Source organism: Tamandua tetradactyla, chromosome 6, assembly GCF_023851605.1.
Source record: "Tamandua tetradactyla isolate mTamTet1 chromosome 6, mTamTet1.pri, whole genome shotgun sequence".
NCBI classification, from domain to species: Eukaryota; Metazoa; Chordata; class Mammalia; order Pilosa; family Myrmecophagidae; genus Tamandua; species Tamandua tetradactyla.
In genome coordinates this window covers 182,382,487-182,404,027 of record NC_135332.1, presented here as the reverse complement: position 1 = coordinate 182,404,027, position 21,541 = coordinate 182,382,487, and the positions used below count along the sequence as shown (strand labels likewise).

Below are 21,541 nucleotides of genomic sequence, written 5' to 3'. Positions count from 1 at the left end.
GTCATCCCAAAAGTTAGCCAGCGTAAGCCTCTGGGTGACCCTCTGATTTCTTCATGGTGCATGAAGGTTAGCTGCAGGATGCCTGCAGATTTCACTGATGCTGGAATTAACATCACGTTTTGCCTTAAGAGAAACAAAATGAGCCTGAGGCTGTGGAAGTTGCCTGGCTTCACAGCAGCCGCTGCCAGGACCCCACTGCTCACCTGCCACTTGGAGAGGGCTTGAGCTCCCCTCTAGGGTCTGAGGCTCTGCCTCTGCCAGGCGGGGGCCCCCGGGCTCTGCTGCTGAGCCAGCGCCAAGATTCGCTGTAAACGTTGCTTTAGACCTTCATGCTGCATGGCAGACCTGGAGAGCCCTCAGCCATGGCGTGTCCACTGGAGAGCTGGGCCAGTCCAGTCCAGTCATGGAACATTTACAGACCCGACAAATCGGGCCGCGAGTGCACTGCCTCTGTGTGGCCTGGCGGGAACTGCTCTAAACACCAGCGCATCTGTTTAATCCTCATGACACCCAGAGGTGGGGATTCTATCCCCCCACTCTACACGGGAGGAGACTGAAGCACAGGGAGCCCAAGTTGTGTTGTCGGTGGTCATGGTAGAAACTACCAGAAGCCTCAGGGTTGCCACTTTGCTGCGTGCTCTGACCTCCAGCCCGGCCCCTGCCCCCACGGGCTTTGTGCCCTCTAAAGGGTTCAGCCTCCTGGTCAGTGGCCCGGGGCACTGCCAGTGGGACCCCAGCTCCTTTCCACTAGCACAGTGGCTGAGGACGGGCCCTGCCTTGACCCTGAGCTCGGCAGAATGCAGGGCGGCCTGCCATGGGGGCCGCTTGCTTGTTGTACTGCTGCCCAGCTGCCCACACGCCCCCCTGTCTCGTCGCTGCCTGACTTCCCTGCTGGAATACCCCCGGCCTTGTCTCCGCTCGCCGCTGGGGGCCAGCAGACAGACAGAGGCGGGGCCCAGCCTGTAGCCTGTCGCATCCTCCCTTCATCCCCCGTGCCCCCTGGGGTCCCCTCTGAGCTGGCCCTGCCCGCCGAGAGCCTCAGCCCCAAGGAGGCCCCTGTCCGGGCGGGGGTGGGGTCTGGGGAAGGGCAGAGCTGTCACTGTGCACAGAGAGGAGCTGCTAGCCCTTTCCCGTGGGCCCCAGGCCATCCAGAGTGACCAGTAAGCCTCAAGTTCAGCGAGCCAGTAACGTTCCTTTCTTCAGGGCCCCCCCGGCACCAGAGGCCCCTCGGGGAATGTCGGAGAGCGTGGTGAGAAGGTGAGATGGGGACATTATCCCGCAGACAGGGGACACCGAAGCAGCTTGCCCTCGTAGCCTGGTTGGGGACCCAGGGACCAGAGGCGTCTTTCCAAGCGGTGGGGGTGGAAATGAGCGACGGCCTCATGAACGAGAGCAAGCAGGGACTCGGACTGTGGCAGAGGAGGGGGGCTCTCGGGTGGGGGAGGGGGGCTCTCGGGTGGGGGAGGGGGGCTCTCGGGTGGGGGAGGGGGGCTCTCGGGTGGGGAAGGGGGCTTGGGGGATGCTCTGTGTGGAGGTCATTGGCCTGGGGACACTGGAGGTGGCTGGCCACAAGCCAGGCTCCCTATGCCACTGGTTTGGGGGGCATATCTGGCATCTTCCAGTTGGTCCTGAGTCGGGAGTGGGGCCAAGAAGAGAAAATGGCAGTCTTTTACCGAGTCCTGGGCGTACGGGGCCAAGGGCCGCAGAGACTGTGGTTGACTTTCCTGACTGGTGGCTGCAGAGGTTGTGGGTTGAGGCCGCTTCTTGGGTAGGGTCTGGCCACTGTCCGTTTTCACATTCGGTCTCTCGAAGGAGAGAGGAGGCCGGGCACCTTCATCGTCTCACATAATCCTCACGCAGAGCTGTGATTAGATGAGTTCCCGTTTTCCACATGTGAAGCCTGAGGCTCAGAGAGGTTAGTTAATCTGCCCAAAGTCCCGTGGCTGGTGAGCCGCTGAGCTAGCTCTGTCTGGCCAAATCGTGCTTTCTCTCTATTCCAGACATCCAATTATCCAGCGCAGTTAAACCCTCCCAAGCTATGAGGCAGAGCTTTATTTACTGGGAAGAAGAAAGACAAGTTGTCCCCCCCCAAAAAGTCAGCACCCAGGAACAGAGGAGAATGTCATTTTGTATTTCTCTTACCTCGCATCTTGCCAAGCGTCTCGGGTGATTGCTGGTGACCCTGAGCCCGGGCTTGGGAAATCTAATCTGAGGCACTCTCTGGACTGACCCCGTAGGGACTCTGGGGTCCTCCTCCCGAATGTCCTAGATCAGTAGACCTAAACTTGGGTGGGAATTGTGGTTCTCAAACGGAGTGAGTGATGTGTCTGGTTGTCCCCTCTGGGAGGTGCTCTTGGCATTTAGTGGGTACGAGTTGGGTGTCTTCTGAGCACCCCGCAGTGCACAGTCTCCTGCAGCAAAGAATCATTCAGCTCCAGATGTCAGCCCTGCGAGGCTGAGAAACCTGCTCTGAACAGAGGCCCCCTGTTTGCACTGGAATTTTCTCACCTGTAAAGTGGGGATGAAAAGTCTGATCCCAGGAGGTGCAGATCAGCTGGAGCTGGGCGACCCAGGGTGGGAACGGAGCAGAAGGTGCCTGCTGGTCTGTCCCACCCTCGTGCCCAGGTCCTCCCTTGCCCAGGTCCCCTCCTTGCCGGGCAAGGGTGTAAACAGCTCAGCTGGGTATCCTCAAGTCGGCTCTACCTGAAATCTCTTAAAGGAGCGCTTGCCCTTTTATCCAATGGCAAGATTTTACAACAAAAGATGTAAAATTTGCATTTTGGTGGGAAGCCAAATCTTAGAACAAAAGAACTCTATCAGGGAGAAAGGGTTAATCAGCCTGTGGAAAGCTTCCTGGATTTGGGGAGTGTTCACTGATCACACTGTAGCACCCTTATGCGAGGCGGGTGCCGGAGATTCGGGGTGAAACAGCAGTCCCAGTGGGGAGGCAGAGTGAGTGCCCTGAGTGAGCGAGGGGAGACCTGCTTTTCCTTCCTTAGGCACCTCCCAAGCAGGACACTGCTCGGCTGGGAGGGGGTGGCAAGGCCGATCTGGCTTTCTCAGGGCTCACTGAAGCTGGAGGGCACCTGAGAGCAGCTTGTGCTCGCCGAGGTTGGACGGGCAGCCTCTGGGTCCTTCCCACGTGCACGTGCTGTGACCTGCCCCCTGCCCTCAGAAGGGATGAGCTCTCTGCAGCAGCTGCTGGGAAATCTAACCACCTTGGGCTGGCCCTGTGTGGGAGAGCGTGGCTTCTGCATGCCCTTGATCCTGCCTGGACACTGTCCACTTGCCTTTCAGGGAGCAGCGGGTGAGGACGGGCGTCCAGGCCCGGCTGGTCCCCGGGGCGACCCTGGTGCTCCCGGGAAAGGGAGAGACGGAGAGCCGGTAAGTGGATGCCCAGGGTTCTGTGCCTGCAGCAGCCAACTAGAATGCAAACAAAGCGGAGAAAAGGCTCGCCATCCAGACTTTGCAGAAAAGGCCTCATTTGGGGGTGAGGGTGTTGGGGAAGGGGTGCCGGTGTGGGGGCGCAGCAGGTGTCTGTGCACAGCCGTGGCCATGGCTTTGGGATGGATCAGACGATCATGATCTCAAGCTCAGACAATCCAACACGTGGCCAGAGCTGCGGTCAGGCATGGGAGCACGTATAGAGAAGGAGCTTCTTGGCCTAAGTGTGAAGTCAGGGAAAGCCTCCCGGAGGGAGTAGCATGCATGCTCAAGTGAAAGTTGAGAAGAAATTATTTTCAGGCAGAAAAGTGTGATCCAAAAAGAAGGAGCTATGTGTGCAAAAGCATGTGGATATTATGTACGTGGGGACTTGTGAATGTTGGAGTGTGTCCTGAACACATATTAATAAGTCTCAGTCAACTTTGCTGCAGTAACAAAGAGCCCCCCACATCTCAGCTGCTGTCAGCCCAGAACACCTGCCTGTGTCTTGGATGCTGGCATTGGTGGTTGGCTGTTGTGACTCTCCACCACTTGTCTTCTCTCTCTTGACCCCAGGGTAAAATAGATGCCAGGTTTGGGGCATGTCATTCTCATGGCAGAGAGCGAAAATAAAAAAAGAAATATCAGCAGAGACACGCAGTGACTCTTAAAGCCTTGGTTGGGATGCAAGGGTCCTTCGTGTCTGCTCACATGCCAAGCCTGGGCTAAACAGAGCAGACGTTTTTACTCCCCGGGAAGCCACCCCATGGCTAGGGGTGGGCATGCGTAATTCTCTTTCAGGCAGGAGCAAACCATTGGGATCAGTAATGCAATCTGCCTCGGTTTCCCCATGCCCACCCAGGGCAGGCTCTGGAGACATTGAATAGACATTGTTTCTCTCGAGAAGCTCACAGCCACCTGGAGAGGGCCTGTGGACCTGGAAAAAATTTGAATCCTCTGTGCCTCCTTTTCTTTGTTCCTAAAACGTGGTGATAATAGCAGCCTTGTCCCAGGATTCAGAGGATGTGTGTAAATCTTTAGAAAGGGGCACTCAGCTGGCTGCTGCCGTCTCACCCGTGTACTGTACCAGTGCCAAGTGCTTAGTGCCTTACAGTGAACCCTCCCCCTACCCTGGGGGTGAGGGACGTTAGCCCCATCTTGAAGTAGGGGAGAATGAAGTGCAGAGAGGTGAATCACCCGCCAAAGGCACACAGCCAGAAAGTGGGAGTGCTTGCACCCCGAGAGGCTGGGCATACCGCCTCTCCACACCAGCTCAGCAGCCTGGACTTTCCAAGGAGAATGTGAGGTTTTAATCCTGGGAGGCGCAAGCCATCAAGGGCAGGTCTTGAGCCTGTAATTGCAGACCCTTCTACTGGACCCCAGCAAGGGCCGAGAGTCAGGCCGGGGTCGTGTGCACCCCCCGAAGCCTGGCCTCACCCTCCTGTGTGAGCCTTTCATACACGGTTGCTAAAGGGCAGAGGCTGGCAGAGGCAGGATTCGCACTCAGGGCCTTGTGGCTCAGAACCACGCAGTTTCCTTCATTCATGGCTGGGCTGGTGGTGGGCAAACAGCAGATCACGGGGCAGGTGGGGCAGGCGGTGGGGCCACGGTGGGTGGGTGAGCGCGGGCCGCCACTGTCCTGTGTTCTTCATCTCACAGGGACTTCCTGGGCCGCCTGGACTCCAAGGAACAAAGGCAAGTGCTTGTCTGGGGGAGCCAGGGGTGCTGGGGGGCACGTAGGAAGGGGCCGCGGGGATCATGTCGGAAGCATCTCTGCCTCGTCCACTTCACATTTCATGCTTCGTCCCATTTCCCTCAACTGAGGGTCCTGTCACCTCTAACGTGTTACACGGAGTGTTTGCACACCGTAGGGGCACAGCACTTCTGGATTAAGTGATAAACGCACGGGTTTCCTCCTGCCCAGCGGCAGGTCCAAGCAGCTCTGCGTTGGGACTGCTGCGTGGAGTGGGCTGAGTGACCCGAGCACTGGCTGAGCCCACACGCGCTGACCCTCACTCACCTCTCTGCAGCTCGAGCTCCCCAGCGCCAGGGCCTTGGCCTCTTCTAGGAGCTCCTGGGCACGCAGTGGTAACCCCGTCACAGGGAAAAGAGGGAGCGGCCGAGCGTGGGGGACTTCACGGGGGTTCTGGTGACAGTGGGTCGTTTCCACCAGCCCCTGTTACTGTTGCACCCGATGGAAGGAAAACACTTCGGCAAGTGCTAGCCAGTGACCTCCTTGTTCAGAAAGCTGGTCCAATCCACGCCGAGTATTTCCGTCAGCACTGAGAGTGAGCGGAGCTCCTGCACTACACTTGTCCTTACACTGACTCACATGCTGGTGGGCATGCGCGCCTTCATTCATGTATGCATTCAATTGCCAATACTTTATTAATTAGTCGTTGAATGCCGCTGAGCGTCTCCTGCGTGCCAGGCCTTATGGTGGGCAGTGGAATGACGATAACGAATGCGATCTGTTCCCAGCCTCCAGCCACAGTCCAGGGAAAAGCAGGTAGAAAAGCAGGCAGACACAGTGCTGGGATGACTCTGGAGGGCTCCCTGGAGGAGGGACTCTGGTCTGATTTGAGAGTACACCTGGCAGGTGGCAAAGGGAAGAAGGTGGAAGGAGCTCAAGGTGGGCGTGCTAACACAGGAGAAGACGTGGAGGCAGGGAATAGATTGCGCTTAGAAGAGAGCATGCTACAAATATGCCCTCATCTCATAAAAATCATTTGACCCAGTCACAGGCATAAACTTGTAGGAGCGTGGTTGAAATAATCCATTATTGAGGTTAGAATGTACAGTTTCTGCATTACTTTAACATACATATTTAAAGTCTCAGATAAAAATGTCTTGTGTTATTGTGTGATTTTTTACCTACTTGCAGACATTCACGAAAACCCACTTTTAAATGTCTTCTCATGTGTCTTCAGTGCTTTGTCTCTGTCAGCCCGGTGCCCTTTCCAGCATGGCACTGCCCCAGGGCGCTGGTGGGCGGGCAGCCCTTCCCGATGGGCAGCCCTAGCCAAGGCTGTATGCCCCTTAGGAGGTTTTGTTGTTTCCATTTCTCCTTCATTCTGTAGATGCATCTTTGCGGTCTCCACGTGTAAACCCGGGAATATTGCCTATAAATGACCGTCAAGGCTTGTTTACGAAAGTTTGAGGCCAAGGGAATAGTCATGTGTGTGTGAGGCACCTTTGCTGGGTGACTTTTCCAGTCTGCGCACAGGGCACCTCTCTGGTGCTGAAGTGCCGCCGACCGAGGCCTGCAGGCTTCTGTGCCCCCCCAGCAGCGAGTCTGTGGTTCTTGAGCCAAGTAAAAAGAGACACAGTGAGTTCTTGGTGTGATGTGAGCAATTTACCGAAAGGCCCATTTTCTGAGGAAGAACCACGTTGCCTGGGGAGGGCCAGGCCTGCACGCGGGGGCCTGAGGGAAAGAAAGAGAGGTGAGTGCACAGGAAATGGCTTCAAAGCCCTAGAAAGGGGCTTTGAAAGACTTAGAAAGCAAACAAAGCCTACCTCCCAGGCAGGGCTTGGAGAGCAATTGCATGTTGTGATGCAAACAGGAAAGGCCTTTGACCCAGGTAAAGGTGCCCATGGGTGGTCTCTGCCAGCGGCCCAGTGAGCCAGTTTGGGGTGGTATGGAGGCCTGGGGTGGTGGGCGGTTCTCTAGGTGTCGTGGGCAGGGGAGGGGCAGCCGAGCACCCTGGGGAGGACTGCCGAGACTGAGCCACCCATTTAGCCGGTGGATCCTCTTGCTGGGATGTGAGACTTAAACAGGCGACCCATTCCAGTGTTGACATTGTTTGTATTTGCAAGCCTGGATGTAAAAGTTTCCATAGTCAGCAGCCCCCGGAAGATGAGTTATAATTCAGGAAGGTCTGACCTGGGGAAAGGGGGAGGCAGGAGGGGAAGGGGAGAAAGAGCAGAGGCCCAGGGCCTGGGCTGCAGGCCTGGAGCGAGTGAAGGAACAGAGAAGTCTTATTTTTAATCCCCCCCCATTGGCCCTCCCTAATCACTCAGCACAGCAGCACTAAGCTGCTTCGGCTTCACAGAAAACAGGTTAGAATTGCAGCTCTGCTACCCTCGGCTGCCAGAGCGGCTTGCCCGCGAGACTCTGCCCACCCAGGGATTCGGCCAGCACCAAGGGAAGTCAGCACTCCAGCCTCTCTCTGCCCCTGCCCTTTATTTCCTCACCCTGCACCTTTTGGCTTTTACTGATAAAGAATTAAAGTCTTCTGCTCTTTTCTCGGGTGCGATTTCTAAAAGTTTCAGTCCATTGAGCTGGAAGTAGTTTCCAGGGGAAAATGTGGGCATCCTCTGGTCCATAAACAAACAAGTGGAGAGGCAGAGCCCCTGGGCAGGGCAGGGCCTTTCTGTCCTGTCCCCTCCTCTGTGCACGGGGACTTGGGCCAAAGGCAGAGCTCAGCACCTGGGAAACGTGGCTGATGAAGGGGTCGCCCGTCCCACCCCAGGTAAGTGACCCTGGAAGCTGCTGCTTGTGCCTTGCTCTAGTTGGTGCTGTGGACACAGGGGACGGTGCCTGCGTGGGGTCTAACTCCTGTTAACTTCTTGGTAAAAATGTGTTGAAATAGGGGTGGGTGCATGGATGGGTGTCAGGTTCCCACTGTTAAGCTGCTTCCTGAGGAATCAGAAGGTCAGAAGGTCGACAGGAAATGGGCAGGTGAGGCACTGAGGTGAGGTTAATGAAGCATGTAAACAGCTGAAGGAAGGGCCAGCGGAGGCAGCCTCATGGGCAGGGCGATTGCCTTAGGTCCTTCGGATGGTGGGTGTGTGGCCCTGAGCCCCGATGCAGGCGGCGGCCGAGGCAGGTGTCAGCCCTGCAGACATACAGGGACTTCAGTCTGGGGAGGTCAGGGAGGGGGCAAACTAAAGCAGAAAATAAAAACAGGAGAGGCTGCATGCAGTTTTTAAAAAGAAACTGAGGTGAAAAAGGAAATGGATTTCTCTGTCATCCGTGTGTTTTGAGTTGACTTTGTCATTGAACTCTGCTGACGAAATAATCCTGGGAGTGTAGTGCTCCCTTTCCATCGTCCTCGACCCTTGGATGGCTTTCACGCCTCCTAAGAAACGGGTTTGATAGGATGTTCCTGTTGATGGCTGCTTTCACTGGGGTGGTTCGTAGGAGGCAGAGCGGCTGTGGGGCGTGTCCCCAGTCAGGCGACGGGACTGACATTGTCCTGGGGCTGGACCCGAGACCCTGACCACCACCTGGCCCTCCCACGGTGCAGCCCCTTGTCATGGTCAGTCCTAGCTCGTGAGTTTCCCCATATTTGCACTGATTTCCCGTTCCTCATTCTCCCCATGTGTACCGGTGAGGCTTCCCAGCAGCCTCGGGCACCTCGTATTCCACAAGCCGTGCCGCCACTGGGACGAGAAGCGAAGAGCTGGGAATGTGCAGAGAACGTGGGGAAGGGACCGTTTACAGCGGGGAGGGCTGGGGGGCCACAGCTCCCCAGTGCTGGCCACAGCAAAGCCCCTTGTGGGCCAGGAAAAGGGGAGGACACTGGCGCCTGAGGAGGAGCTGACCCCTGCTCTGCCTGCTCACCCTCTCGTCTCCTTCGGCTCAGCCAGCCTCAGCTGTGGGGCAGCGTCCTGGGGTACAGGGTGGGGCGGGAAGGGTGGCGTGCATAGGAGGGGCAGCACGGCCCCCGCCTGGTGCCCTTGCGGAGACGTGGTCACGGCTCGTATCTGGGGCCTTCTCAAGGCCGGCTGGGTCCTCACGATCCCAAGAGTGCGACTTCTCTGCAGGGCTCGGCGCCGAGCCCCGAACATCCTTTAGGGAAGGGCAGGGGACCCGGTCGCCTCTGACCTCGAGACTAGGCTGCTGCTTGCGGTGAGCAAACAGCTCCTGTTGGCGGAAGGGCGCGGAAGCTGTGTGTCCAGTGGCCCACGGCCTGGAGCACAGATCATCCGAGGAGCCCACTTTTTGTCAAGGCACACAGTTTCCCCTGGAAAGGACACTGAGACACAGGCTGGCTGTTGGTGAGATTTGTTTGAGTGCGCACAGCCGTGAAGCTGAACAAAGCAGCGAGTGACCGAGCAGGGCAGGGCTTGCCGTGAAACCTGTGTGCACACGCTGTCCTGTGAGGGCTCTGCAAGCACCTCTCGGGGCTGTCACACATGTGCACTTGTCCCAGCGAGAGCTGGGGCTGGACCGGCCGCCTGCCGTCTCAGCTCAGCCTTGGCTGCGGTGCCTGGCCGAAGACCAGCCCACGTCCCTAGCAAGAAGGTCTTCAGTCCACGCGTGCTTTGGATCGGATTGATCTTGGGGCTTCGTGTGTTTTGGACCACGTGGGATGACAAAAGGCTGTGAAGAACCTGGGGTCTGGACCAGGTGGCTTTCCTGCCACGCGAACCGTGGACGCTGGCTGTTTTCAGCCAGGGTGGGTCTCGGATCAGAAGGCTTCCTGCCCCAGCCCCTCCTCTAATGAACGAAGAATGGTCTCTGCCGTCTTTCGATTTCCTTCTCCCATCAAAGCCCGGCACGTCAGCTGGGGGACGCAGCAGACACCATGGCCCCCGGCCGGCCCCAGCTATGACCCCACTTTGTGAGTGCAAGAACGGGAGTTCCCGGCGCCTGTTATGGCCTGCCTCTTAGAGACAACGAGACTGAAGGTCAGAGAAGGTGACCCCTCCCCAGGCCAACAGGTAGTGAGTGCTGAAGCCAGAGCGTAACCTGGGCACACGAACCCCCTGTCAGCCACTGTGCCTGGAGGCAGGGGTCTTGGCTCAGTCACCGCGGCCCCCCAGAAAAGTGACCTGGAAACACAGGTACTTGGTAAGCTGTTGGTGACACTGGTGAATCCATGTGGCGTTGATCTGAGACCCCACTGGCATGGGGCGTGGTCACGACAGGCCTGCTGGGGTCTGGACCGGCCGTGGGCCACAGGCCTTATTGGTGCTTTGGGAGCCAGGTGGAGGCTGGACGCAGCGCCTTGAAAGGGGTGGGTGGGCGCAGGAAGTGGCTGACCCTGCGCTGACCGGGACCGCAGTTCCCAGGGGACAACGGCAGTGGCGTGCAAGGCCATGGCAGGCGGGACTTGGCCTGGCCAGTGCGGAGAGGGTAGGGGAGAAGCCCCTTCCTCTCGTGCCCTTCCCTCCTGACACTGACCTCTCCATCTAACACTTCTCTCTTTCTAGGGGGACCGAGGGGCACCTGGGACACCTGGCTCTCCTGGCGGCCATGGCGACGCAGGCATCGGGGCTGCTGGCCCTCCTGTGAGTCATTGTTCCCGGCCCTGGGGCCCCTCCACTGGCTGCCCTCCAGTCGCACCCCCCCTAGGTCTCTAGATGGCCCCTCTGGGTCACCGGTCCTGGGGTCAGCTGGGGTGGCAGGTCTGCCCACGTGGGCCAACTTCGGGCTGACACCTGCTTTTCTTCTTGTAGGAATAATGCTCTTGGGGACACCAAGGCTTATCTGATCTAGATGGGAAGCAAGAGAATGAAACAGGAGGGGGAGGGGCTCACTGGCCATGCTGCAGAGACAGCAGTTTCCCTATGCCGCCACCTTACCTCCTTCCCGCCTGGGCTGTGGGGAACACCTCCAAGTGGGTGGGGGGCCCAGAGGCTCGTGGCTCCGTTGTTACCTGGGACCTTGGGAGGCCGCCTGCGGTAGCCTCTCGCCAGTGCCTAGTTTTGGTCTCTGTCTTTTTTGAAAAGAAATTCTCAGCTTGAATTCCCCAGGAACAAAAGCCCCCACTCCACCCTGTGAGCTTTATCTTTTGGCTTCAGCTAGCTTTTCCCTCCTTTGGTGAGGAAGGGCAGAGGGGCACAGGAAGTGCCGTTCAGGGTCTCCTCCTTCTGGAATCTCACTCCGAATGGGCGCGAGCTGCGGGTGGTCCCTAGAACAGAGGACGTGCACGAGCCAAGCAGGGCGCCACGGCGGGCCCCCGGGGTCCCAGGGCAGGCCCTGACCCGCGAGCGAGGTGGCCAGCTGGCCACGAGCACCACAGCAGAGGTGGCTGGTCACTGGCTCCCACCAGGGGTTCAGCACGGCCACTCGGTGTCCCCCACCCAGGCTGACGTTCCATAACCCAGTGTTTGGCTCCAGGCCTGGCTGCTCGGGGCCTGGGGCCCTGCATGGAGGGTGCAGAGATGAGCTGCGGGTGTGAAGGGGTCCCTAAACGGTGCCGCGGGGTGGGCGGCCTCTCTGCAGGTCGCTCACTGCCCGTGGCCCTGTCCCTTGGCCCCGGGGAGATCCGCCCCGTGGTCTTCCTTGAGACCCCCACAGAGGCGGCCTCGGGCCCAGCGTTCCAGGGCGAGGGGTCATCTGGAGGTGGACTCTGCGAGCATAGCCCAGGGGGCTGGCGAGGCAGGGAAGGGGAGGAAGCCGAGGGGCGCTGTCCTTGTTGGTGCAGCTGGCCCTTGTGGCTAGAGGCCGCCCCCTGGACGGCTGAGGGCTTGCAGCTTCTGTCCTGCGCCGCCTGTGGCTGAGCGTCAACCCAGGGCCGGGTGCTTGCGGTGGGGGCTGCGGGCTCAGCTGCCCCACCCTCGGCTTGCAGCCCCTCCCGCTCCTGCCCAGGCTCCCTCTCCGCGCCCTCTCAGCGGGATGTGCCACCGGCCCCACTGCAGACGCTCACCTGGACCCCCTCCCCGCCAGGGGGATCCCGGCTGGAATCTGGCTTCTCTCGGCTGTCCAGGGAGCCCTGGCCCCCTCTGCGCCTCGGGCTCGGGCTGCTTTCCCCAGCGGAGCCCCCAGCGTCTCTCAGCCCCAGAGGTGGAGGCTCCGCTCTAACCTGAGCGCTGGGGGGCTGCGCGTCCGGCCTGGCACCCAGGGGACCCACAGAGAGTGCGAACGCCCCGTGCACTCGGCCTGTGTCCCCCGGGGGGAGTCGGGCTTTCTAAGGAGAACCCTGATTTTAGCCGTCGCGGTGCAGAGGCCCAAGGCAGGGGCTTCCGTGACTAAGAGCCCCTTGGGCTCTGACTTGCTAAGTTTTTCCAAACTACAGTGACCAGCAGATGAGAAAGCCAACAGGGTGTGTGTGCGTGCGTGTTTACACACATGTGTGTAAATACGTGTAGGCAAGTTTTACTTCAGGGCTGTGGGGAACTGCTTATGGCAGCGGCAGTGTCTGCCATCTTGGTGTCTGACGCCATCTGCTGGCCACCCTGTGGTCTAACACCATCTTAGGTACCAACTCAAGTTAAGTGTTTATCTCAAGTTAAGTTTCTATTTTCTCACGTCCGCTCTGCTCTGCCCAGAAATCTGCTGACTAGCCTTGGCTGATCCGCTTTTGCTACCTTAGTCTCTGCGGATTGGCTTAGCCGCAGGGCAATGCCCATCACCTGCTAAAAGACACTTCCCTGTCCCGCTGGATATCTACCCTGGATTTGCCCTCGATAAATTGAGACTTGTTCAGAATCCTGTCTTGTATCCATTCTCTGTGTCTCTTGTCCCTATCCATTCTCACTCCCTCCCTCAGGTCCAGGTTCGTCTGTCCCGCGGGTCGGGTCACAGGGCGTCTCAGATATGCAGCATTTCTATTACGTATGTCTCTTTTGAAGGAAATTCCAGACATTCACCATTTCATCTATAAGTACATCAGTGTATTTTTAAAAGGTAAGGGCTTTTTAACACAGCCACAACTCCAAAAAAAAAATCCCTATAATTCCCCAATACTTTCAAATAGTGAGTTAACGTTCAAACTTCTTTTTCACAAATGCCATGGTTTTGCAGTTTTGTTGATCCAAATCAACATAATAATTGGTTATATACTTATATATATATGTTTTAATCTGTAGTTCCTCCTCCATACTTTTTTTCTTTGTTATTTATTTACTGAATAAACCAGATTTCATTTCTCACAGCGTAGAATTTAATTTAATAGTTGACCTCTGCTGTGCCCTGTTGTGCCCTGTATTTCCTACAAGTTGGTATTTGCACTAAGGCTTGATGAGACTCATATCAGGTTTGAGGCTTTTTCTGGGAGGTCATAGGCGGCCTCTGGTGTCACCAGCAGGGGCCGGGGCTGGCTTCTTTGTGCTGTTGGGATTTTTTGCTGTCCAGAGCGCCCATCAATTAGTACAACAAAACTTGTGAACTGATGTTGGTTAGTTTCTCAGACCCTCTTTTATAAAGAGTACTTAGACGAAGAGAAACGTTTCCCCATTTGCTCTTGTACAATTCATCTATGGAAGGCAAAATATAAATACTGAGTCTTTCCCTTTGTCTCAAAATAATGGCTCACCTCCCTCTCACATCCTCCGACAATTGGTTTTCTTTTCCTTCCTTTCCTTCTTTTTTTTAAGGATAGCTTTGACCCCGTGGATTTGAGCATATTTGGTGTTTTCTAGTACGTTGCAGTTATTCTTTTTGATGCTCAAATTGTCCCATCTTTGGCCAATGGGCACCTATTCCAAGTTAGTGCCTGGGTGCCTTTGGTGTGAGCCCAGCAGTGTTTGAGCTCCCGGCTCTCTGGAATGACAAGCTGTTCTAGATTTGTGGTGTTTTTCATCATGCAGATCTGGAATTGGTCATTTCTCAAGAGTTGTCGCTCCCATTAGTAGTATTTGAAGTCCAGAATCTGGGTGCTGGGCAAAGTGACTCTTGAACAAACATGGACTGACATCATGGAAAAGAGTGTTGCAATTGCTGAAAACCTCTTTAGGCTTCAGCTTTCGGAATGACACTCAGAAGTTACACAGTCCCCTCCTGGAAACACTTTTATGCTTATTCAAAGTACGCAGATGAAACAGCTGTGAGCTGTGGGGAGCCTTTGGAGGGAGCAGCGCTGGCTGGGGGGGTCCCTGCTTACAGTGCCCCTTTTATTCCTGATGATGGGATGCCAGGTGCTGCTCTGCCTCACGCCACCGTGAGAGACCCAGTAACTGCAGGAAACCAAGGCACAGAACACTCTGAGCCAAAAGCCCGGGAGCAGAACTGAAAGTTAACGCTCAAAGAAAAGTGGTGGGAAACAGTTTATAGACCTGCATAGAACAAAGAAAGGGTTTGGGGAGGGGGAGGTGTGGAGGACGGGAGCTCTATGAATTGTCTGGGGCAGGGCTCTTTGGGTGACAAATCTGCAGAAGCTGCCCAGGCTGAATGTTTGCAGGGATGGGCTGATGTGGTGAAGGTGAGTGGGCTGGCTGGACTGTTTATCTCAGCGCCTTCCTTCCCGTGGGCAGGGGTCTAAAAGGATTGTTGGAATATCAGCCTGCCTCAGGTGCTTTTGTTTCTTCTTTGTAGTTTCCTGAGTGAAAACGGAAGTTTAAGCAAATTAAGATAATTAGTAAAGCTGTTTTCCATTCTGACTTCACATGGGCAAACAGCTAATAATTGTTAAAGCTGAGGTTTGCAATGAAGGCCTTAGACAATAAAACTCACCTTCGTCTGTGGATTTTGTATTAGATGCATAAGAAAGGAAGTTGTAGCCAAGCCTGATGGACAGAGTAAATGACTGACCATTTGGATGGCCATTTAGGAATTGGTGCAGTTCATAGCAGAGTTGTAAATGGTTCAGTCCAGGTAAAATCAGTAAGGAGTCTGAGCTAAGAGTTGTAAATCACTTAATTAACATGAGGTAGCAAGTGAAAAGACTAGGTTAAGTGGGCCATTAATGGCTATTGAGAACTGACAAAGCTCAGTTGGGCACTTAGGATGAGCTTAGGTGATACACTGGCCAGTAAGAAGTTAACTGGTTGTTGTCCAATTACAAGGTAAAGATATGCAGCCACAGAAAATAGCATCAGCGCAAAGAAAGAGGTCAGGTGAGTTGTAACAGTCAAGGTGCTTGCCTCTGGCTGCCTCAGAAGGCTTCCCCACGTCTCAGTGACCTGTTCTCTCAACGCTTGTTCGCATCCTCTGGTCGCTGAGCACCGTCCACCTTGGCAGAGCAGTGAGGTTCAGTGGAGGCAACAGCGGCTTCTGCAAACACACCGCAAGTGGAGTTCTCAGTCTAGTTTTTCACTTGCTTGACCTTGGGTAAGTTCCCTAGTGACCCCTAACTCCAAGCTATTTCCAGGTGGGCATTAGAAGGAGCATCTGTGTGTCGAGCTGCCAGCACCACTCCTGGCACACGGACAAGCGCTGTGAGACCCCTCCACTTACAGCCGTGATGCGTGCAGCGCCCAACTTCCCTGGCCAGTGTGTGCTTCGTGGATCTGTGTCAGTCATTTTTGGAGTGAGATGGAATTCTGAGGAAGAGAGAGAGGGACGAAGGGAGGGAGAGAGGGAGAGAGGTAGGAAGGGAGGGAGGGAGGGAGGGAGGAAGAAAAGAAAGGAATAGTTGATAGAGATATAGAGATAGATTTATGGTTACAGAAGACAGACAGACAGCTTTTGGGGTGGATGGAACAGAAGGTCTATGATAGTCTAGAGCTTTTTCAGATCATTTCATTAAGAGGTAAAAGGATACTTTCAGAGGTTTACTGTGATGTTAGGCTGGTCATTCACGGTCATTATGTTTTTCTCGTTTTTAAATTCAGCTCCCCCAAAGCCCCATCTGCTTTAATTAATCCCCATAAATTAACATTTGCTGTGATTCTTAAAGACAGCTGTCCTTGGAAATTCCTGTTTTATATTACTTTCAAATTCATTCAACTTGTTTATTAATTTTTTTATTTAAATACTATATATTTTATTTCTGAAGGTCTCTCTGGCTCCTTTGATATCTGCTAGATCTTCTTTGATAATGTCAAGTTATTTTCTACTGTTTTTAACTTCTTCTTTTAGACTTGGAGTAGAGTTTTTTTAATTGCCTGTATTGGTTTGCTAATACTGTTGAAATGCAATATACCAGGAATGGAACAGCTTTTAAAAAAGAAATTTACTGAGTTAAAAGCTTATAGTTCTAAGGCCATAAAAATGTCCAAACTAAGGCATCTTTAGAAAGATCCCTTGACTCAAGAAGGGCCAATGTCTGTCATCCGGGAAGGCCTTCACTTAGCTCCTCCGGGACATAGCTCTGGGTTCTGGCTTCTGGCTTGTCAGCATCTCATGGGAAGGCACATGGTGGCGTCTGCTGGGATCTGCATCTCCAAACATCCGTGTCTAGGCATCTGCTCTGTCAGCTCTTTAAGCATCTCCAAATGCATCTCTGTCAGCTTCAAAGCAGCTGTGTCTTCTCCAAAATGTCTCCCCCTTTAAAGGACTCCAGTAAATTAATGAAGACCACCTTGATTGGGAGAGTCACAGCTCTGTCTACTCAAGAGACCGCACCCAGAGTTGGGTGTATCACATTTCTATGGAAGTGATCTAATCGAGAGGTCACACTCGCATCTGAGTGGGTCAGTCTCCATGGAGACAATTTAATAAAAGGTTTTCACCCTACAATATTGAATCAAGATAAGAGGACATGCCCTTACCAGGGTACACAACACTCTCAAACCACACTTGCCTGTATCTGATAATTCTATGGTCTGAAGTTCATGGGAAGTCTGAATTTGCTATTTGTTCTGTCCACTTGTGGTGAATTTGAGATTGTGAGTTCTGTCCTCAGGGACCAGATCAAAGAGAACCCTCTGTTTTCTAAGAGGTGATTTGCATTTGCTTTGATAGGTGCCTCAGGGGTTGCCTTGGTTTCCAGCTGCAACTACTTGTGGCCTCTGTGTCAGGGCCTCCCCTTCCTGGGAGGCCAGCAGGAGGGCGAACCCTCTCTGTGCCCGTATCCTGGGCAGACAGGTGGTTCCCTTGACATCTTCCCCTTTTGTTCTGTCTCCATAACTGTGATCATAACCGAAGAATCAGAAAACTGCTTCCCGTAGGCCAGGCCTGACCCACACTTGTTTTAGAGCAGCCCTGAGCTAGGAATGGACTTTGCATTTCTAATTGGCTAACAGAAAGACTGTTCGTGACCGAAGGGAATTGCGTGAAACTGGGGCATCTGGGCGCATGATTGGGGGTACCGGAGTGCAGCTGTGCCCTCTCTCAGGGCTCCCTGTGGCTGCTCCACGTTCCGATGTGGAGGTGAGTAGCTGCATCAAAGTGGCCTCACTCACGAAGCCTAAAAGCTTTGTTATCTGTCCCTTCACAGAGAAAGCAAAAATCAAAGACTTACGGCCCTGTCGTCGCCTGGTGGGGGTGGCCTGTGAGTCCCAGCTGGCCGCTGAGGGCGCCCACCTGTGCTGCCCGTGCCCAGCCCTGCGCGCCTTTCTGCTGAGTGCAGCGCCCTTAAAGCGAGGTTTAGTCTGCGTTTTCACCGCCGCTTCTGGGGCCACGTGGTGGGCAGGCCTTAGGAGACCTGTGACATCAGGCTGCGAGGAACCTGCGCCTTTGTGGGAAATCTTTCCTTCTTCTCGGCAAGACCCGAGGGAGGCCATGGGCCCTGTGCCAGCAAATCCTGGGTGCACAAGTGGGGAGGGAGCTCCGTGGGCAAGGCCGGGTGTCCCCTATCTCCTCTGGGCCTTGTAAAAATTACAAATAACCCCCAAGTTCTCTCTGTGCTCTAAGATTTTAGCTCTGACTGAGTGCCATCCCCTGGGCCCATGTGTGCCTGGGTCTGTGCGATGAGTGTGGGCAGAGTTGGTGAGCATGGGTGGAGGTGAGCGTGGGTGGAAGTGAGCATAGGAGGAGGTGAGCGTGGGTGGAGGTGAGTGTGAGTGGATGTGGTGAGCCAGGAGACTCGGCCATGTTGCCCACAGCAGGGGGCCATCCGGACAGAGGCAGCCAGTGGACCATGAGGAGACCAGGGCCAAGAGGCCTGGACAGGGCGGGGCCGGGGCTGGGGACCCTCCAGTGGGCACCCTGGGGGACTCAGGGGCTCTCCAGGGGTGGGGGTCACCTAAACCGAGAAGCCGGGCAGGGCAGCCTGTGCTTCTCCATCAAGCAGCAGTGCCTCAGGCCAGTCAACTACCATGATGCCAGCGCAGCAGCTGGAGACCAAAATTCTGGGCTGGCCCGGGGCTGGGCACACTCACAGGATGGCAGACCCGTGGCTGTGTGTGTGCACATTTGCGCGTGTGCGTGTGTGCGCCTGCACCTGCCACTGTTCCGTAACCCGGGAGGTCCCCGCAGCTTCGTCCAGGGGCCCATGTCCAGGGCATCTGGCCTTGACCGCATCCTCAGGCCGCCTGAGGGGAAGGACCGGCACGTTTTGAAGTGGGTGCTGGGAGGCTGGTCCCCCACACAGGTGCTGGCTGGAGAGGGACCCAGCGCCAGCAGCCTCATGGACAGAGGGTCCTGGGAAGTGTCCGTGAATGAGAGGGGTGGGTGGCGCCTGGGGGTGACGTTTGGGGTGGCTCCCTCCAGTGTGGAAGGCTGAGGCACGAACACTCGTGTTTGGCGTCTCCTTCCTGCTTCATTGACTGTCCTGTTTGTTTTCAGGGCCCAGCCGGACCAGCAGGAGACCCGGGGCCTCCGGTAAAGTATGGCAAATAAAGGGCCAGGTCTCTGTGGGGGGAGCTGTCTCTAATCCGAGCTAAGCTGGCAGGGCCGACAGCAGGTGTCTGCGGTCTCCCTCCTGGGCCCTGGAAGTCCACGCGTTGACTAGAGTGACGGGAAGGCCAAGGCGGGGAGTGTCGGCCAGCATGTCATGGCGGGCCACGATGGGCCACAGGCCGGCCACAGGCTGGTGCCACCTTGGCTTTGGGCACCTCCCTCCTCAGGGGACAGCCATGCTTTGGTGAACTTACCGCAGAGCTGCTGCAGGAACTGATTTCGAGCCCTGGCTTCGCCAGCGTCAGCCACGTGGTCTTGAGCCAAGGAAGAGATTCCTGCCTGGCAGGACTGGGGGCCAGGACTCGGGGGCCGGACTCGGGGGCCGGACTCGGGGGTGGGACTCACGGGCAGAACTCACAGACAGAACTCAACGGGTGTTGTGGACAGAGGATAGAGCACTTGTGTTCTCAGGGAGCATTTGCTCCTCAGAGGCCCAGCCTTTGAAGCCGCTCTGTGTGTAGGCGTTTATCAGGAAAGCATTTCAGCGGTCCCCACTGGGGCTGCATCAGGCCGCCACACCTTATGCCGTGGGGTCATGCTTTACTTTCTGTTCCCTGTTGTGATCTTGGTAGCAAGGGGAACAAGGAATTCCATGCCTGCTTGTGTAGGTGGGGAAATTGAGGCTTGGAGCAGCTGCTCGGTAGGCATGAGGTGTTCAAGCAAGGTAGACCGGGCAGAGGGGTGAGTGGGGGGTACATGCTTCCCCTCAGCCTGGAGGAGGTGGCCCTCACTGCTGAGACACCCCTGCCTGATCCCCACCCCTGCCGAGAGGGTCCCTCTGCAGATCTGTCCGGGGAGAGGCTCCCAGCAAGCAAGGGCCGTGGAGAAAGTAGCCAGGCCATTTCCTGTGTGTCCCGGCCTTCTCAGAATGGGGAGACTTCCTTACAGGAGTCGGTGATGCTGGCCGAGCACCGTGCTGGGACTGGGGACCCCCGGGGCCCGGGGCGGAGGTCCAGGCGTGCCCCTGCATACATTTAACGCAGCACCGAGCAGGAAGCTCTTTGCCCGTGAAGGCTCCCGGGTTCTTCTTGTCAATGGGCCATTTGCACACCAAGAGCCCACTTGTGCCAGGGACACCGGGTGCTTACATGTTACGGTCTGGCGGGATCTTCTCTTCTTTTTCACAGGGATCTCGAGGCTTACCTGGATTCCCCGGCCCCCAGGGACCCACTGGCCAGGATGTAAGTAAAAAGAAACTGAGGGGTTCCTCCAAGGGCTAATAGACAGCCTGGAAGCCCACCCAGCCCGCGCGGCCGGCACCCCCTGGCCTCCTTGCACATGCAGCTGGCTTGTAGCCAGGCCGAGCTATAGGGTTAGGGTTAGCCCAGGAGAGCTGCTCTTCTGTGACCTCTCTGTCTGTGTGTCTGTCCCTGCTGAGCGTGACCTAGACTTTTATGTTGTCCAGTTTCAGTGTCTCCTATTTCATGTCTGTTTGCTCACCTACATGGCCAACCTGTTCTGCCCAAAGCAGGTTCTGCTTTACTCCACGTTATTGGCCCAGCCTGGAAGGGAACTCCACAGATTATCTGATGCCATGGAGCTCATTGGCTCTTACTCTTTTACCTGACCTTTGCTTGGGGAGAGCTGAGCTCCCAGCACTGGGAAGACATCTGTGGGTCTCAGCCAAGCAGCCTGCCCAGCTCATGGAACTTCCCCACTTCGATGTGTGAATCAAATGGGTGAATGGCAGCCATGAGTTCTTTTTTTGGGTATTTTATTTGAAAAATCTTCACACATGTGCATTCTGTACAATCAGTGGCTCACAATATCATCACATAGTTGTGAATTCATCACCAGGATCATTTTTTAGAGCATTTGCATCACTCCAGAAAAAGAAATAAAAAGAAAAAGAAAAAAATTCATATGTACCAAACCCCTTACTCCTCTCTCTCATTGACCATTAGTACTTCCATCTACCCAATTTATTTTACCCTTTGTTCCCCCATTATTTATTTATTTTTTCTCCATATTTTTTTTACTCATCTGTCCATACCCTGGATAAAAGGCACATCAGACGCAAGGTTTTCACAATCACAGAGTCACATTGTAAAAACCGTATCATTATACAATCATCTTCAAGAACCAAGGCTACTGGAACACAGCTCAACAGTTTCAGGTACTTCCCTCCAGCCACTCTAATGCACATAAACTAAAAAAGGATATCTATATAATGCATAAGATTAACCTCCAGGACAACCACTCAACTCTGTTTGAAATATCTCAGCCACTGAGACTTTATTTTGTCTCATTTCTCTCTTCCCCCTTTTGATCAAGGATGGTTTCTCAATCCAATAAGCTGGGTTCTGGCTCATCCTGGGAGTTCTGTCCCACGTTTCCAGGGAGCTTTGTACCCCTGGGAGTCATGTCCCATGTAGGGTGGAAGGCAGTGAGTTCACCTGCCGAGTTGGCTTAGAGAGAGAGGCCACATCTGAGGAACAAAAGAGGTTTTCTGGGGCTGACTCTTAGGCATAATTATAAGTAGGCTTAGCTTATTCTTTGCAGGAATAAGTTTCATAGGGGTGAATCCCAAGATTGAAAGCTTGCCCTGGTTGTCCGTAGCGCTTGTAAGAGTATCAAAAATTTGCCAAATGGGGAAGTTGAATATTTCCTCCTTTCTCCCCAGTTCCTGACCATGAGTTCTTATATGGCAAAGATGTCTGGCACCTGTAAGCTTTGTGTTTATCACTCAGACATGCCTCTCTAGAGCTATTCTCTAATTTTTGT

The 21,541-nt window shown here is 55.0% G+C and overlaps 1 protein-coding gene across 1 annotated transcript in view; it reads left to right on the top strand.

The window, feature by feature from the left end:
- The window catches only part of COL22A1 (collagen type XXII alpha 1 chain), a 259,058-nt gene that overhangs the window by 185,746 nt on the left and 51,771 nt on the right, over nucleotides 1–21,541 (top strand). The window contains exons 35-42 of the mRNA XM_077163316.1: nucleotides 1,204–1,257; nucleotides 3,298–3,384; nucleotides 5,083–5,159; nucleotides 8,761–9,175; nucleotides 10,437–10,496; nucleotides 10,585–10,662; nucleotides 18,704–18,739; nucleotides 19,945–19,998. Coding sequence (XP_077019431.1) covers nucleotides 1,204–1,257; nucleotides 3,298–3,384; nucleotides 5,083–5,159; nucleotides 8,761–9,175; nucleotides 10,437–10,496; nucleotides 10,585–10,662; nucleotides 18,704–18,739; nucleotides 19,945–19,998 — 861 coding nt within the window. The remainder of the gene's footprint in view (nucleotides 1–1,203; nucleotides 1,258–3,297; nucleotides 3,385–5,082; nucleotides 5,160–8,760; nucleotides 9,176–10,436; nucleotides 10,497–10,584; nucleotides 10,663–18,703; nucleotides 18,740–19,944; nucleotides 19,999–21,541) is intronic.